Consider the following 18700-nt stretch of genomic DNA (forward strand, 5'->3'; position numbering starts at 1 on the left):
TCCTCGTTTCTTTCTTAAACGCGGGGTCAGGCAGGGATGCCCCATATCGCCTTATCTCTTTCTAATCTGTACTCAGCTACTCACTGACTATATAAAGCTTAGTCCAGTTAAAGGTATCTCAATTGCGGGCAATGAAGTTATCATCAGCCAGCTGGCTGATGATACAACATTATTTTTGCGAGATCTGTCTCAGATACCTTTATCTATTGATCTGATAAATACTTTTTCTGCTGCGTCTGGACTTTGCTTGAATATAAAGAAATGTGAATTGCTTGCTCTTAAACAATGTGACATCCCTTCTATTTGTAATATACCAGTAAAACACACTATCACTTATTTAGGAATCATCATCTCTAAAGATAGAGAATCCAGATGCAATTTGAATTTTGACTTGATTATTGACAAAACCCAGAAGAAATTGAACCAATGGCTACAAAGAGATTTGTCATTGAAAGGTAGAATTTTACTAACCAAAGCTGAAGGAATATCCCGTCTTACATATTCTGCTTTGTCTCTTGATGTTAACAAAAGGGTCTCAAAAGATATTGACAAGATGTTGTTTAATTTTATATGGAGAAACAAAACCCACTATATTAAAAAATCGGTAATCATGAACTCATATGATAAGGGTGGCCTCAACTTTTTGGACTTTTATACTTTAAATAATACTTTCAAAATAAATTGGTTAAAACAATTCATTAAAAACCCTTTTTCAATATGGAACTTCATACCAAATTTTATTTTTTCTAAATTAGGAGGCTTAAATTTCTTTTTGCTATGTAATTATGATGTTGAAAAAATCCCCTCAAATTTATCTTACTTTCATAAACAGATGCTTCTTTCCTGGTCTTTGATTTACAAACATAACTTTTCCCCACACAGATACTACATATGGAACAATAAAGACATCGTATACAGAAAAAAATCTTTATTTTACCCCTTTTGGTTTTCTCACGGCATACTGTTAGTTCGTCAGTTGTTTAATCAAGATGGATCACTAATGTCATATGAAGAATTTATTTCGAAATATAGTATCTTAATCCCTATTAATGAATTTAATACTGTTATAAATGCAATCCCTGATGGAGTAATTATGTTATTAAAAAATACAGCAGGACACAATCCAACTTTAATACCGACTGATCCATCCAAACTTGAAATTGGTCAAATTTGTTTCTCATCAATACGAAATAATAATCATCGTATACGCTCTTTATTTCAAAAAATGTCGTATCAATCCCTTATGTGGTATCTTATATTGGAACTCCTTTATTAATAACCTTAATTGAAAAAAAAATTTGGAATTGTCAGCTAAATATTTGATAAACCATAAAAGCAAAAAGAAAGTATCCTTTTAAATTGATTCATAGATTTTACCCAACAAAAATTTTTCTAACACGATTCAAAAAGAGATATTGAATGTTAATTGCTCTTTTTGTGGAAAAGACACCCTGAAGATATTTTTCATTTATTCTGGTTCTTGCCCCTTTTCCAACCAAATTATGGATTGGATATTTGTGATTTAATTTCTACTTGCATTTTACCACACTTTTCCTTTGCTTTAACATGTATTGTTTGGCTTCAATTGACTATCCACCACAAAAAAAGAATTTTTATGTAATTATCTGATCAATATATTTGGCAAAAATGGCATATCCATATAGTGCAGATACACTGCCCAAAAACCACTCTTTTCTATTTTTAAAACATGAAGTCAAACAATATAAAAAACCATTAATTACTCCACTAATAAAAAAAGCTAATTAAAACTATTTCCATGTGTGCTCTCTTGTTGATAATATTTTTGTAATTACCTCTGTAATAATTCTATTTCCTTTTAATGTTTGTAAACCCCCTGGAGATTTTCATTGCACTATTCTTTTGTATTGTTCTGTATGTCTCAATTAAACTTAATTAAAAAAAAAAAAAAAAAAAAAAATAAAAAAAAAAAAAAAAAAAGAGACAGTAGAGAAACCAATACGCATCATTTGCGTTTATTTCCTGTATCTGTGTCACATGAGTTTCTCCCCCTCCCCGCCCCTTTAGGAGAACGGAAGCAGGTCTGATTGTATTCATTTCAATGGGCGAAGTGAACGAGATCACAGGTTATCACATATTCTTTCGCTCCATAGTCACCGAAATAAATATTGGACCCAGTTTTCACAAGCAAAGCCACACGTCTTCAGATCATTCTGACATCAAAATGATATTTTTCAGATCAACAGATCAGGAGAAAATTGACTTTATTGGAGACCTTCCTCTGTCTCAGTGGCATACTCTCGCGAGATCTGCCAACTGCCAACATCGTTTGCCAACCGATAACGAGATGTTTGGATGGACAAGCGTTATTTTTGGATTGACCTACTTATACGTTAAATCATGGATTAAACTTTAAAACTTTAAACATGACATTGACATTTAATGTCAATCATTAGAAAGCTTAGGATAATCAAAAAACATTGATTTATTGATTGGTCTTTAAAAAAATTTAACAAAAAAAAAAAGGTAAGAAAAACTATTCATATCAGAAATTATAATATATCCTCATATCATCACCAACGACCCTTCAACTCATTAAGACTGAGGAATCATCAGAAACATTAGTTAATTCACATGAACGTATAACAACAACTCCGAGTTGTGACAATGTTGGTTCATGACTTTCACATCAAGTTGTTGACGTCATACAGAGAAACTTACATTAATGGTGCAAATTCACATATCAAACATTTACTTAATAACATGGTGTTATGTTGTAACTGTTCATTAGAGTGACCTGGTTTCGTTAGAAAGGTATTCATCAGCAGTCACTCTGATAACAAGTTAGAGATACAGGAAATAGCATTGAATCGTTTCAACATGAAGCAGTAAAATACAGAACAAGAAGCACATGATCACACTGAAGGCGACTCCCCAACTCAGGGAACAGGAACATCTGAGGAGCACCTGAATGCAGCTTTATGCTACATTGTTTTATTGACAATGTGTCATTAAAATATTGACACTTTGCACATGGGTAGAGAACAATCATTGAGTTTTGACTATAATCTATGTCCAGTGAGAAACCATCCGGCAGGTGTCACTGTTCACTGTGAGCCCAGGGGAGTTCATTCATCCATCAGTCACCAGATAAATCATCTACCACCATTACCTAGCTCCTCTCTCTTCTCTGAGTTTAACTGAAAACTCTGCTTCCAGTCGAAGAAAACGAAACATGTTTCACATACAATGGCATTCTCTGAAATTTTACAGACCAAACAATTTATGTAAAAATAATTGGCAGATAATGACAATAAAATAACCCTCCTCACGTTTAGAAACACATCACTAAATCTGGACCGAGGCAGAGGTGAAGTGGCTCCTATGAATCTAAAGATCAAGTCCCTGTTCTGTTGTTCTGTTGTAGTCCTTGGTGCTGATCTGAGATCATGTGATCAGTCCTCAGCCTTCACTGAACATCCTGCTCCTCTCACAGGATGACAAGGTCCAGTGTTTCCTCCCAGATTAAAACGAAGTTGTTGTTCTGGGGCTGATGGACCATGTTTAGAGATTTGAGGGTTAGAATAAAACCAAACCAGAACCAGTTAATGCTGAGCTGCAGGAATTAACCTGATACACTCAATAATAAGCAAATAAGCCATATAAAAAATATAAAATAGTGTAGAGTCATGTGGTTTCAGAAACATCACATCAGGACCTGTGGTGATCTAGTGTCAGGTGGATGTCTGGTGGGAGGTCACAGCCACTGAAACCAGACAAGTGTCAGGACAGTGACACACTATGGAGGTTTGTCTCTCCTCCTTTTACTTTACATCAAGTGATCACTTGTCCTGGGTCTAAATACAATTCAGGTTAAAGTCTGGAGAATATAATGGTGTAAATGTAGGGGAAGGGGGGTTGGGACAGCAGGTCTCAGACCCTGGTCAGACCTGGTATTAACATGTGTCTTCAGTGATCTGATCACAAGTGGTCAGCTATAAGTTCGTCAGTTCACACCTGCTTTAAAATGCATCTCCACATGTATCTCCAGTGACCTTGTGATCGGATCTCACTTCCTGCTTTATATGCAAATAAACAAGTATGCGTTGTTATTTTTAGCCAATCGACAGATGGATCCGTTGTCAATGTTCTTGTATGTGTGTGAGTGAGAGACAGGGAGCAAGCAAGGCACAGAGGGGTTGAGCAAATGAATGCACTGTGTTCAAGTCTTAAGGTGAAATAAAGTTTTATCCATTGAAATAGTAAAATATTTTCAGTTCATTATAAACTCTGTTGGGATTAATCAGACTGTGGCAGAGGAAGTCAGAGTGGGCAGTTCTTCAATGTGGCCAGGACACATCTGTGTTCACACTGCTAAAAGAATGTGGACACATTGCTCAGACCTCCTCTAAACGTGGTCTAAGTGATCGGATCTCAAATGCATCCTCAATGAGTCTTGGGTGTGTTCACACCTAAACTTAGAGCTGACCACTTGCTTCAGGCAGGTCAAACCTCAGGTCTGAGCACGATGCAGGTGGTGGGGGGCAGGAGCAGAGGAAGGCGGCAGCACTCACTCTCCTCTGATTTCCTTTGTGGTAATGAAGGAAAGGACATCATAGCGCTCCTCACTGGGGCTGCTGGGAGAGCTGAAGATGTGATTCTCAGGATAAGGCTCCAGGAGAAACTAGAGGAGCAAAGAAAACCAGTCCACTTTAATGAAGTCATCTGGAAGATAATGCCTTGTTGATGAAATCCATAAGAATTACAACCCAAACTTATTTTGTCTTTAACTTCCTGTTTACACCAGAGGTGGATGCACTGTGTAAACTCTGCTAGTTCTTCAAAATGATATAATTAATATTTACTGTTTTACATGGATGGATGTACAGATGTGTGTTGATAAATCTGATTCCTGATGACAGAAATTTTGATATGTGTGTGGGGGCTGCAGAGGGTCAACAGAGCTCTGCAGGGATAAGTCACATGTTTACACTTCCTGTTCCCTCCTCCTGAAGTCTCTAGACATGTCTCTCAAAACATTTTCAGGTTTTATTCTAGAACATAAAATCAGTCAGTAAATACCCCCAAATTCTTGAAGCGTTATGTCTCGGTTGCCAACAAGTGTCTTAATGAGACCACAGAGGTTGTTGGGGACGTTAAACATCTTCACGTTGAACATGAAAACCAATCTACTCACCAGTCCACCTTTACAGCCTGGTTGTATTTATACAAATTAATACTAAATCTGTAAGAGAAAAGGCTTAGATAAATTAAACTAAAGTTAAAGTTTAGTGGTGGTGACGTTGAAGTCATGTGACTGTGGTGTGGTTGATTTATAGCCTAACATTAGCTTTTTACTTCTGCTGATTGTATTTAGGCTTCAAACATCATAAGGGGGTGTTCATTAGTGAAGATGATCCTGCTGAACTAAACCTGTCAGGATCATAAATAGGAATGGGTACGAAAACCTGGTATTAAACAGTCTCCAGGGCTAAAACTTTAAAGACCGGAGTATCGATAAACTCCAACATTATCAGTTCTGCTCTCAGTACTTGAGGAATGAAGAAAATCGATTTCCTGTTTATTATTGCAACAAAAAAGTTCTCTTTCACATTTTATCTCACCAACTCTGTTTCTGATGAAGATATGATGCATTTTCGCTGTTCCCAATCCAGAGATGAGACCTTTCTTTCTCTCTCTCTGACCCTGTGTGTGAGGGGTGGGGGCAGCTCTGTGTCACACGCTGGAGCACCATGTAGTACACATTGGTGGAGAGAACTAAACGTTGAAACGTGTGGTACTTCTTTTGTATATAAGGTATATATAGTAAAATGTACAGTTTTCGACCGACTAGCTCGTAGTTCATCGGTCGTTGTGTCAGATTTGTTTTTGTTAATTGTACAAAAGTACATATGAGAATATAAAGCAGTGTAAATTCTGTTCTTAAATTTTTTTTTTGTCTTTCAAAATAACAAAAAGTACAGATAAGAGTACCGTTACAGTACTGGATGAATAAGTACTATCGATAAAAGTAGTAGTACTGTTAAAATCTTAACAATACCATCCTTAATCATATACTGTTGTTTATTTTCTGTAATAATCCAGAAGACATAGGAAAAATCCAATTGGCTTTTAATGGAGGGACCCAGGGTGATGATAACTTCAGGTCATCCCTGCTGCACTCTGTAAATACATTAACCCACCCTGTCCACCTTCATCACTGTGACTGTGAATAAACTCACCTTCAGCTTCTTGACTGTCTACAGCATATATCTCCTTTACCTAACTTCCTGTCTGATACACACAGTGAGACATGTGTGTGTGTGTGTGTGTGTGTGTGTGTGTGTGTGTGTGGTGATTGTGATTTGCTCACGTCTGGGATCTCGCACGGAGGTCGCAGCAACTGTTTGATTCTCCCACGGTGGCAGATGAGGAAGTATGCCATCACAGCAATTAGAAACATGATGACAGCAACCATCACCACTACTATTACTTCTGTCTGTACTGACTTATCTCCTGACACACACACACACACACACACACACACACACACACAGACTCTTTACATGATGGATTTTAAGCCATTTTTAAAAACACATTTTGACATCTCCTCCTGAACCATAGTTACCACATCATCTGTGGATCATTATTGGACCAAACTCAAAAGTTGTATGTATCTTATTGATATCTTTTAACACTTTTCAAGATATTGACCAATTAACTTCACAGGGGGCGGGGCTTAGCAAGGAAAATGGACATAACTTGTTAACAATTTGTCCAATCATCATAGATCTGGGTACATGTCTTCAGGCTGTTTGGGAACAGTTCCACTAAAGCATTTTAAGCCTGGCCAATAGGAGGCGCCACAAATACCAAAACGCACAGAATGTCAGCAGTTTATGTGACATGTGTTTACTCATTAACCCATTTATACCGGATGCTGCGCAGCGCAACATTGCCCCTCCCGCCGGTTGCTGCGCAGCGCAACATTGCCCCTCCTGCCGGTTTCTGCGTAGCGCAGCATTGTTGATTCCTCGTCATTTTCATGACGCATGCAGCATATAAATATGTAAAATATGTATAAATATATCATGAAAATGACGAGGAATCAACAATGCTGCGCTACGCAGCAGCCAGTATGAATGGGTTAAACTCAGGAGACTACTCTGTCTCCTGAGCTTTATTCACATCTGTGTGACTGGTCTCAAAACTTTAAACTGAGTCAAACCACCTGAAGTGACTGTGGTCAACTTAGTGAAGCCTGAAACGTCATGTTTTACCTACAGTGGCCCTCATACACGGTTGTATTCTTGTCACTGGTTTTCTTGTTTCTCAGTTGCCTGCACTGTGTAATTGTGCTAGTTTTATTTTGTTGACTGTTCCTGTCATTAAATAAAGATTCAATGAAACAAAATGAAGAATTGTGGTCTTACTTGACCTGGGGATGACTTCACACTGAGTACAACTTTCCGGTCCAATAAGTTTAGTGAAGTACATGTACTGCACCTTGGTACAGTACCGCTGCCCCTCCTTCAGGCTCTTGATGGACACTGAGGCAACACCATCTACATACTTCTCCTGAGGAAACACAGAACACAAATGTAGAGACATTCACTAAACATACAGTTTCCTGCATCATCAGTCACTGAACACACACTGTTTCCTGCTCCACCTGTTCACTGAACATACAGTGTTTCCAGCTCCGTCAGTCACTTAACACACACCATTCCCTGCTCCCTAAATCCCAGTCGTGCTCCAACAGTCACTGAACGTTCACTATTTCCTGCTCCATCAGTCACTGAACACACACTGTTTCCTGCTCCACCTGCTCACTGAACACAAACCATTTTCTGCTCCATCATTCACTGAACATTCACTATTTCCTGCTCCATCCGTCACTGAACATACACTATTTCCTGCTCCATAAGTCACTGAACACACACCATTTCCTGCTCCATCAGTCACTGAACACACACTGCTTTGTGCTCCATCTTTCACTGAAAACACACCGTTTCCTGCTCCATCAGTCACTGAACACACCGTTTCCTACTCCATCAGTCACTGAATGTACAGTTTCCTGCTCCACCTGTTCACTGAAAACACACACTGTTTCCTGCTCCAACAGTCACTGCAGTTTGGGGTTCAGTGTCTTGCTCAAAGACACTTCAAAGGCACGTGGACTGCAACAGCTGTGGATCGAACCACGACCTTCTGATTAGTGGACGACCCGCTTTACCTCCAGATATCCTGCTCCACCTGTTCACTGAACACACCCCATATTCTGCTCCATCAATCACTGAAAATTCACTATTTCCTGCTCCATCAGTCACTGAACACACAGTTCTCTGCTCCACCAGCTCAAAGAATACGGTTTCCTACTCCATCAGTCACTGAACACACACTGTTTTCTGCTTCATCAGTCACTGAACACATACTGTTTCCTGCTCCATCAGTCACTGAACACACACCGTTTCCTGCTCCATCAGTCACTTAACACACACTGTTTACTGCTCTATCAGTCACTGAATGCAAACTTTCCTGCTCCACCTGTTCACTGAAAACACACACTGTTTCCTGCTCCAACAGTCACTGCAGTTTGGGGTTCAGTGTCTTGCTCAAAGACACTTCAAAGGCACGTGGACTGGAACAGCTGTGGATTGAACCACAACCTTCCGATTAGTGGACGATCCGCTTTACCTCCAGATATCTCTGATCAATCTCTCTGTGATCACTACCATTTCACTTCAGGGGGGCTGTAGACATAAACATACATCTTTCTTTAATTTGTCAGACTTCATAGCCATAAAGCACCAGAAAGATTCATCACCACTGAACCTTCACTAATCTGTTTCACTGAAAACTAATTTGTGAACTGTTGCTGTATGTATATTCAGTGTGGAGGGAAATCATCAAAAAAACCTTTCCTGCACAAACCAGCACAGTGTGAGTGTAGTTCAGATATGGCTGAGGACTCTCACCTGTAGTGACTCTCCCTCCATGCCGTAGTAAACCCTGTGTTGTATGTGGCCTCCATAATCCTGAAACAGACTGTGGTCCTGGCTCAGATACACGGTCAGGGATCCAGGCCGCGCAGTCAGACTGACTTCAGGTGTACAGGAGTCACCTGGAGAAACGGAAGCAAATACATTGAGTGTTGTCTTTTATAAACCCACAGCTCTGTGTTAAACCATCCACTCTTATACAGAGAGAACTCAGGTTATACATGTCTCCTCCTGACCAGTTGTACCAACTAACAGTACAGTGGTGGACAAACCACTTCCTACAGACACACAGACCCCCTCTTCTGTCAGCTAAATTATAATGGATCTGTTACTTTTTTATTGAAAATGTTCCTCTCAGAGTAAATGAAAACATTACTGCCTCTGTTTTCTGTTGTTGCTCTTGTTCTGAACCACATGCTGTTCCTTAACTCTTTTTATGAAATAGGTACCGTGGATTAATTATTAAAGACCGTAGTGTCAATAAGCTCCGGCTCTCAGTACTGGAGAAATTAAAGTTCCTCTCCAGACATATACTGAACTCTATAAAAATCCTCTGCTATGATTCATATTTAGTTTAACATGATTTTCATTCATAAAAACTGCGTCAGAAGCTCATCTCATCTTACTTCCTGATTGAGAAATCTGGATCAGGCCCTGAGCCCCTCCCACCACCTGCTTGCTCCAGGTGGACAAGAAAGAGCAGAGAGTATCAAGATGGTTAGAGGAGGAAACATCAGAGAGACTCAGCCACATGTTTGAGGAGTCTGCTGAGACCAGAAACAGAGACTAGCATACATATCAGAACAGTTAGCAAAGTTACCATCTTTTATTTCTTTATCTTGTTTGTTAGTTTGTAACTGACAGTGCCTGACACAGTGTCAGTGGTTGTGCTAATGCTAACTCCTTCTCTCTGTACTGACAAGGTTTCAGGTTTATTTAGTCCCACCCCCTGTCCCCACAAGTTGACAGGATTGGTTCCTTTGTGACACATGAAACCCTGGCTGTCTGAATCTGTTTTTTTATGAGACATTGGTTCACTGCAGTTCAAGGTGGAAAACATCACGGTGTTCATTATTTCACTCAGCATGTCTTATTGTCTATTGTAATGTCTATTATATAAAAACACATCATATGGATGTTAACAACACTGGATTTTCATCGTAGGGGGTCTCGCAAATTTTTATCTCAACAGCTGTTTCTGATTAAAGGAGTTCTCTAAGTTCCTATCTATCTATCTAGGATTTCTTTTTCACTTTACAAGAGCTTCCGTCATTGTTGTCTTTATAATACAAGAGGTTATAACATGTCCTCTGAGCAGCTATGTCTTCAGGACAAACTGGAGGCTACAGTGAGCTATGTGAAAGTGACGAGGTGTACCGTGTCTGCTGCAGGCCTGGACCGGTCTTGAAGTCAGCCCACGTCTCTCTGTTCGCACACTCAGCATAACACAGCCGTGCTCATTCTCAGTTTTGCTGAAGGTAACGTTACAGAAAGTGAAAGATGTGTTGACGCAGGCAGGTACATCTTTCCACACACCGGTGTCAAAGCTGAGGACAAACACAAACAACAGTCAGTCTGTGATCATGTCAGGCTGTTTCACTGTTAGACTGTCCAGTCTGGATTTGATCAACAGATCAGTGGTTTTATGTCCCAACAACCTTAATTTCTTTAAAAAAAAAAAAAAAAAAGGCTCAGTGGTATCAAGTGTGATGTAACCACCTCTTTGTTTCCATCGTACCACACTAAGAACATATTTAAATCATTTATTTAAAGTGTAACAGTAACTTATTTCCCCAGTCAACTAAGAACCTAGAGTTACAGAGGGTCCCTGCTGCCATCTAGTGGCTGCTCTTGTAACTGCACATCAGACAGCAGTAGGTGACGTTCAACAACACACACTGGTTTATAACTTGCAGGGAACTTAATATGACCACAGCAGTGACCTCAGGAGGATTTTACAGTTCATCTCCTCCTCCAGCAGAGGACATGGTGTCTCCAAGGTGCAGCTGCAGGGAACCACTAACCTCCAGCCAACCTAAAGCTACATTATAAAGCTACTTGATAAAGCTACTCTATGAAGCTACTTGCCAAAGCTTCTCTTTAAAGCTACTTGCTAAAGCTACATGCTAAAGCTACTTTGTTAATGAGGCTATGGCCAATGTACTGTGTTTGATAGTCAGCTAGATTGGAGGAGGGTTGAGGTGGTCTACTGGATCTCCTAAGTGCTCCTTCCATAGCATTCAATGGCTCCAGCTTGAGGGACCATGTTAATGAGGCTGGATATTACTAGTAGGGTGGTGGTGGTACTGGTTTCCAAGGAATGTGAATACTGTGGGTGTGCGGTCAGGCACAATGAGACACGAGGAGGAGTAGCAGTTTGATTCCGGTCTTTACAGGTTTATTTATAAAGGCAACAGGTAGGTGGCCAACAGTTGTGGCTGTTCAAATCAATCCCTCTTATAACCTCCAGCCCCTCCTCCTTCCTGCTTCTCCTGAGGAGCCTGCTCATCACAACAGCCATGATTTTCATATTTGACTTCTGTGAGGAGCGTCAGGGAGTGGTACGGGGTCCTCTTCTGCAATGGTAGGTAAGGCTATCAGCCTACAAATGGGATGCTTGTAAGTCCTTCCTTTAAAGTTGACCTCTGCCACCCGAACTCTCCCATCTGAACTTGTTAGGAGACGTTGAATCCTTCCTATAGAGAGCTCGTGGTAACTGTGGGTCAACAACCATGACAACGGTGGATGTTGCAAGGTTGGGGGAATCCATAAACCATTTTTGCCTCGGCTGAAGAGAGGGCAGGTAGTATTTAATGTACTGGGTCCAGAAGTGGTCAGCCAGCACCATCTGCAGTTGGACAAGAGCTCTGTGTCTCTGAATATAGCTTGTGGAGGGGATGCATCTAGCTGCCCCATAAGAAGGATATTGGGGGCGACTGGGTCGGGGTTTGAAGTATCAGAAGACACATATCCTAGCGGTTTGCATTTAGTATTTCCTCCACTTCCATGAGAACTGTTCGTAGTACCTCATCTGTAACCATGTTACCGCCGATGGTGGCAGTCAGAGCAGTTTTGATGGCTCGCACTTCTCTCTCCCATTTTCCTCCAAAGTGGGATACCTGAGGTGGATTGTGGATGAAGCGGACTTGATATCTGGCCAGGTGATCTTTTAGGGTGAGCTAAGCTGAGCAAATGCCTCATGCAATTCTCTTTCCCCGCCAATGAAGTTTGTGCCTTGGTCTGAGATCAGTTCATAAGGGCAGCCTCTGCGGCTAATGAACCAGCCATGAGGAAACTGTCAGAGTCTAGACAATCCAAGGTTTCAAGGTGGAGACAACGGGTAGTCTGACACTTAAAGAGGATTCCCCATCTCTTCTCATGACGACGGCCAACTCTGACAGTGAAGGTTCCAAAACAGTCCATGCCAGTTGAGAAGAATGGGAGCTTAGAGGCGTAGTCGTGAGGGTGGTAGGTCAGCCATTTTGGGAATGGCAGGTTTCCCTTTTAATCTCCTGCGCTCCTGACAGGATAACTGATGGTTGCGGGTGGCTTGCCGCCCCCTAAGGATCCAGTAATGATGACGCATGCCAGCAAATACTCTCTCAGGTCCTGGGTGGAGAAGTTTACAATCATATTCCCCAATGAGAAGTCAAGTCATGGGGTTTTTAGGATCTAACACCACTGGGTGTATGGCAAAGATCTTAAAGGATTCACCTCCTCTTAGGTGACCTCCCAGCCTGATCAGATTGGTAGCAAGGTCAAACTCAGGGTCAAGGGTACAAAGTGGGCTACCTTTGTGGACAGGCTTATTCGACTGGAACAATTTATATTCATCAGGGAAACTCTCTTGCTGTGCATGTTGAAGGAGAAGGTTTGCAACCTGAGTACGGTCAAGGAGATTGGAGGAAGGGGGCAGAGTGCTGCGGAGGTTATCAGCAGTAGCATCAATAAGCCCATTCCATGATTTGAAGACCTCAATGTCAACAGGAATGTAACTTTGGGGTGTGTGCATGTGGCCACAGAATGCAGATTTCTGTAGCTCTGAAGTAACCTCCTCCAGGGTCCTAGGAGGCTGTATGGGCCACTGATTTGATGGCAAGTGAAGGAAGGAAGGTCCAGTAGCCCAGCTATGAGGAGTTACTAGCTCCAGAAACCTCTTTCCTCTAGTAAATTCATCTTCTGGGTTCAAGGAGGATGGCACATATTTCCAATTGACAGTGCTAGTCAACTCCAAGATCTCTGTTACCCGGTTAGTGACGAAGATCTTGTAGCGACAGGTTTCTGACTGGATCCAGGTGAGTACTGTGGTGGAATCTGACCAAAGGACAGTATGACTAAGGGGAAAGGTTAGCTCTGATCATAGCAGTTGAGTCAGCTGGGCCCCAGAGAGGGCGGCACATAATTCAAGATGAGGTATGGTGAGTCTCTAAGGCTCTCGTAAGGCTGTCCCTCCTCATCCACCTCTCAAGTAAGGCACAGATCCATATGCATTCTCTGAGGCGTTGCAAAACACATGCAGCTCTCTTATTGTAATGTCTTTGTCCACTGGGCTGTAACACAGTGGGATCTTAATCCTATCGAGATTGGGGAGTTCTTCCTCCCAGGTACTCCAGGCCGACTTAATATTTGCCGGTATGATTGGGTCATCCCACTACTGCTCCTTCAGCACCAGGTGATGGAAGGAGTGGGGAAACCAAGAGGATCGAACTGGCTGGCTAAGACTTTGTATATATTCCTGAGAGTCAAGGATGAGTACTCTACTGGTCGGTACCTGTTACCAAGGTTGTCTGTAGCGCAATGCCAGACCAGTCTCAGGGTTCCTTCCTGAGGTTCTTTGTGATTCTCGTTCAACCAGAACTCTGAGGAGGCAGACCGGGTAACTGCGGGCAGATGTTGGACAACCTTAGGACTGTTGCTGGCCCATTGTTGGATCTCAGACTCTTAGCTTCATGAGCGGGGGGCAGGCTATGTAAATAATTGTCCACATAGAAGGACTGAAGGACGGACTGAAGAATGTCCTCATTACCAGGCTGATAATTCTTCACATGGTGCTGTACGGCATATATAGCACAACAGGGACTGCAAGTTGTACTGATGTAAGACCTTCCACTCATAAACACCAGCAGGTTCACCTCTTTTAATTTTTCTCCAGAGGAAACGGAGGAGAGGTTTGTCTTCTGGCAGGGGTCTGATTTGGTGAAACATGGCTTTGATGTCCCCGCTAATAGCATAATAGTATTGCTCTGTCCTTGGTACTTGAAGGAACAGTTGAGGCGATGCTTGCCATTGTGCTGCATGAGATGGTGAGGGATGTACCAGGACTCCCTGGCTTGGGCTTCCTCCTTTGGGGTGAGACGTTTGACATAGCCGTCCTGCACCAACTTCCCTATCTCTTGATCATAAATGGCGGCCTGTTCTGGGCTATGGGCCAAATGTCACTCTGTGTGACAGTGACGGAGAGAGACCATCACTGCTGAGTTGGGGCTTGTAATACAGGGGACATTTTGCATCTAGGTAGAGGAGTGGCATATCTTTTAATATCAGCCTCAACACTGGTTGAGTCACAGCAGGGGGTGCGATGTAGGAGGTGAAGGAGGTAGCAGGCTGGGGAAGGCTCGACGATGCTGGGATGGTGATGTGTGGCCCTGTAGGGTGCATAAGATTATGTGGAGGTTCCACACTGGATAACACATGATCTACTTGGTGGCGAGAAGAGGTGTCCGAACGCTGTCCTACAGGAGGGCCTAATGGTTGATTGCGAGCCTGAGGTTCAGGAGAATGGTGATGGAGTGGGACTGAGATTCTGGTGTAGGCAGCATAGATTTGGGTGGTAAATGGAGAGATGCACAACAACTTTATAAAGCTACTTGCTAAAGCTACTTTCTTTATTGGGGGAATCAGCTATCCTGCTTTGATTTCAAAGGTTGAAATCGATATGTCATTTCAATCATTTTACAATTTAGAATTGAAATCATGACACCCTTACTAACAATCACTTTCTTCATCGCTTAATCTGTAGATTATTTTCTCAATGAATCCTTTCTGTCCATAAAATGAGAGGAAATAGTAAAAAAAAATGCCCACTTTAACTTTCCAAGGTCATCTGTTCAAATATCTTCAGTTGTCTTGTCTGAACTACAGAGGGATTAAATTGTCCCATGTGAGAAGCTGACACCAGACCATTTTGTTTAAAAATGAAGGAAACTAGTATTCCATTATGAAATAGTAGCTGATGAATTTCCTGTTGTTCCACTATTTGATTCATTGTTGCAGCTCTAAGACACATTTCATTCATTAAATGGAAATACAGTTAGTGAGGAGAATCAGCACAAACATATCTAAAGACACTGACTCAGCAACAATGAAAACATCACAGAGGAAGAGGATGATGTAGTGATGCAGGGTCAGTCTGATCATATCAGCATGTGCACTCATATGAAAGTCAGACCTCACCTGCTGTACTGAACCGTGTAGGTGACGTCTCTCTCCTCTGTGGCTGGAGTCCATGTCAGCAGCCACTTCTCAATATGGATTTTCTCTGGTGGTGCTGGCGTCGTCACTGGCAGTGGCGGGGATGATGGGAACGGACAGAGAAGTGAACGAGAAGACAGAGTATTCTAGTAATCATCTTGACTGCTGTTTGATGGTTTGATGCCTGTGTTTAGCCCAAAAGCTGCCTTTAATTCAAGGTAGAAATGTAGGTGTAATGTGTTCAAACAGTAAAAGAGAAGGTCAATCATCACTGTCTCCTCTGAGGGAGTTAGGAGGAACATTCCTGATAATCTACCTTTAATTTGTTTTGTCTTTTTATTTCAATTTTAAAACATTGTTATTACAGAACAATCACACACTGTGGAGTCAGTGAGGTACACAACTTCACAATACAGTGTCAGTCTGTCTAAACGCTCACAGCATACTCATGATGCTAGTACACGACTTTCACCAGGTATCGGTCCTCTTGATCTAACACTACACAGGTGTTGGGTGATACACAACCAGATATCAGTCTTAACTCTGCAGATACATCATCCCACAAGAGTGTGGCCTGTGTTTTTCTTACCACACAGGTGTGACAGGTGTGGAGATGAATCCACTAGGGCTGGGCGATATAGCCTAAAAATATTACGATACATGAAATATATTGCTATACATGATATATATCACGATATTTTGAAATCTACTCAATAGAACTAAATAAATACAAGATTTAACCCTTTGATGCATAAACAGACCCACTCTTATGCTTCGCTGCTGTTTTGTGTGATGTAGAGATTCAGCATCTATCCTGTTTTTCACTCGTGACGAGTGGTTTCCTGCAGAAATCGACAGAAAAACATTTGTCATACTATCAGACCATACCAGCAACATTATATATTATACTGACACCTTTCCCTAGCCTATAGTGTCTGGATGTCTGGATTTAATATGAATGACACAGACATCAAAAAATATTTTTAAAAATGTATATTTATATATATATGTATATATATATATATATATATATATATATAAGTTACATATATATTTATATTATATAACTTATTTCTAACCATTTTAGCAACTGCATGGAGAGACAGAGGAGACCATATTTACTAGATGGTCAAGGCAGAAACCCAAAGTGAGTTATAATAATGTTGATAATTTAACAGGTGAAGGGCAGTATTTTATGGTGCTCTCTCTCTCTCTCTGGTGTCTTGCTCTAAACGAGGGTAAACGAAACAGACTGAATGTACAAAGACAGCTGCAGTAGCAGCAGCGCATCTGCCGGGCACACGCGAGAGGCACACGCGAAGCAGACTGTGTTTCGATGCCGTTTCTTTACTGAATCATTTCGTCTGTCTCCATCTTAAGTTACCGTTTCTAAACATGGATGAACTCGATTTGCCACTTCACTTTTTTCGCTTTTCAGTTCCCTGCGCTCCAGATACAAAGACACACTTCCTCACCTACATCACACATGCTGAGAGTTTTCTGGATGGGCGGGGGCGTGTGTCTGTGAGAGGGAGAGAGTGAGAAGAGCGAAACGCCAAAGAGAACTTCATGCCGGCATCATAAAACAATTATGTGACAATTTAAACTCGATGTTCGCGATTTTTTCATTTTACACATCCCACGTGGAAAAAGCCGCTATAAATCGAGTACAGTCGATATATTGCCCACCCCTAGAATCTAACTGTAGTCTAATAAAAACTCTGGATCTGCTGGTTGTTTGTTGGGTCTCTTGTTGAACCAGTCAGAGTTAAAATCCAATTTTCAGAGTAGAGGTTCCTCTGCTCATCACCACAGCTTGGTAAGTGTTTTACTGTGTCAGTCACATTGTTTGGTTCACAAAGGAAATCCTGTTTTATCTCCTCCTCTATAATATATCTGACGTGCAGCTGTGGTTCAAGTCGTCCACTAATCAAAAGGTCGGTGGTCCGATCCCCAGCTCCTCCGGTCCACATATCAAAGTGTCCTTCAGCAAGATACGGAACCCCAAATTGCCCCCGATGTGCCGTCGGTGTAAGTGTGTTTATGTCAGAGAAGCGCTATAGGCCTACGTGTAAGGATAAAGGTCTGTATGGATGTGTGTGTGACTGGGTGAATGTGACTAGTAGCGTTGAGTGCTTTGAGTGGTCATTAAAACCAACTCCATATAAATCCAGTCCATTTACCACTTAATTTATAAATCTATTAATTTCCCCTCTGTCTATTATTGTGCTGACTTTCCTCAGAGCCTGTTGAAATCTGAGGTGTGAAAGTGGATCATCATTAACCTGAGGACATTGTATCTCTACACCAGTGAAGAAAAGGGTTTCACAGTAAATCTAGTGACGCACAGTAACTGACGTAGACACTGCGCTCCTTCCTGTAATCATATTTCGCAACAGAAGACGTGCAATTGATAGTAGGTTCAAGTCAGCTCGGTATATGTTGAAACCATAGGTTGAGACCGTGTAATAACAATAAGTATTTAACGACGACCAGTACATCATTTCTGGTACTGACCTTCCACCGTGAGGCTGCAGTGGCGGCTATGTAATATCTATATATGTAATAAACTGTGTTTGATTTCACCACAGTCCTGATGATCATGCTTCAGATACACCTGAAGTCCAACATGGCCGACATGAAGGAACGGATTAAACTGAGTCCGGTTCGACAGTCCTCAGTTGTCTGTGTGGTTACTTCAGGTCACCTCTCTGTCGCCTCGTAGATAGCTGGTTTGCCAAAACGAAAGTAGTTTCTGGTTAGTTTAACTAGTTACCTGCGGCGACGACGTGAATCCACAGCAGTAGAGTTCCATAGCAGAACATGGTGATGGCGTCATTTCTCCACAGAAACCATCATCAGTCTGCTGGTCTGCTGCTACGCTACAGTCTGGACCGGGACTTTCCTCAGAACTCGGGAACAGTCCGGAAAGTTGTTCCTCCTTTCTTCTCCTTCCTCTTCTTCTTCTTCTTCTTCTTCTTCTTCTTCGTCATTTCCTACATCCCAAAGGTCGCACTACCGCCATCTTCTGGCGAGAGGGAGTGGGAGTTAACTCCTACAGCGTCCAGTCAGATTTCTCATCAGTCTCATAAGTAATCAGACCAAGCATCTTCTGCCCTGTCCCCACCCTCCAGTGTCCTCTTTACTCCTGTCAGCCCTCATCTCATGTTCTCTATCATGTCCTCTCTACATCTTTTCTACATCTTTACATTATAGTATTTATTATTGTATTTCCATTTAAGATCATA

General features: G+C 41.6%; 1 protein-coding gene across 3 annotated transcripts; it reads right to left on the reverse strand.

The window, feature by feature from the left end:
* Positions 1 to 2226: 2226 nt before the first annotated feature.
* Positions 2227 to 18415, reverse strand: LOC111228112. 3 transcript variants are annotated; one of them, XM_022753929.1, is made up of 9 exons: positions 18229 to 18415; positions 16218 to 16294; positions 15435 to 15540; positions 10359 to 10528; positions 8958 to 9103; positions 7413 to 7557; positions 6353 to 6495; positions 4554 to 4663; positions 2227 to 3529 (listed from the first exon to the last, which is right to left on the reverse strand). In XM_022753929.1, coding segments are annotated over exons 2-9 (846 nt in total). In that variant the 5' UTR covers positions 16219 to 16294; positions 18229 to 18415; the 3' UTR covers positions 2227 to 3504. The 3 variants fall into 3 exon arrangements, with proteins under 3 accessions (XP_022609650.1, XP_022609651.1, XP_022609649.1); XM_022753930.1 differs by lacking the exon at positions 18229 to 18415 and adding an exon at positions 16928 to 16954; XM_022753928.1 differs by lacking the exon at positions 16218 to 16294.
* Positions 18416 to 18700: the final 285 nt, after the last annotated feature.

The sequence above is a fragment of the Seriola dumerili genome, unplaced genomic scaffold (genome assembly GCF_002260705.1).
Source record: "Seriola dumerili isolate Sdu_G_001 unplaced genomic scaffold, Sdu_1.0 BDQW01000200.1, whole genome shotgun sequence".
Lineage (NCBI taxonomy): Eukaryota > Metazoa > Chordata > Actinopteri > Carangiformes > Carangidae > Seriola > Seriola dumerili.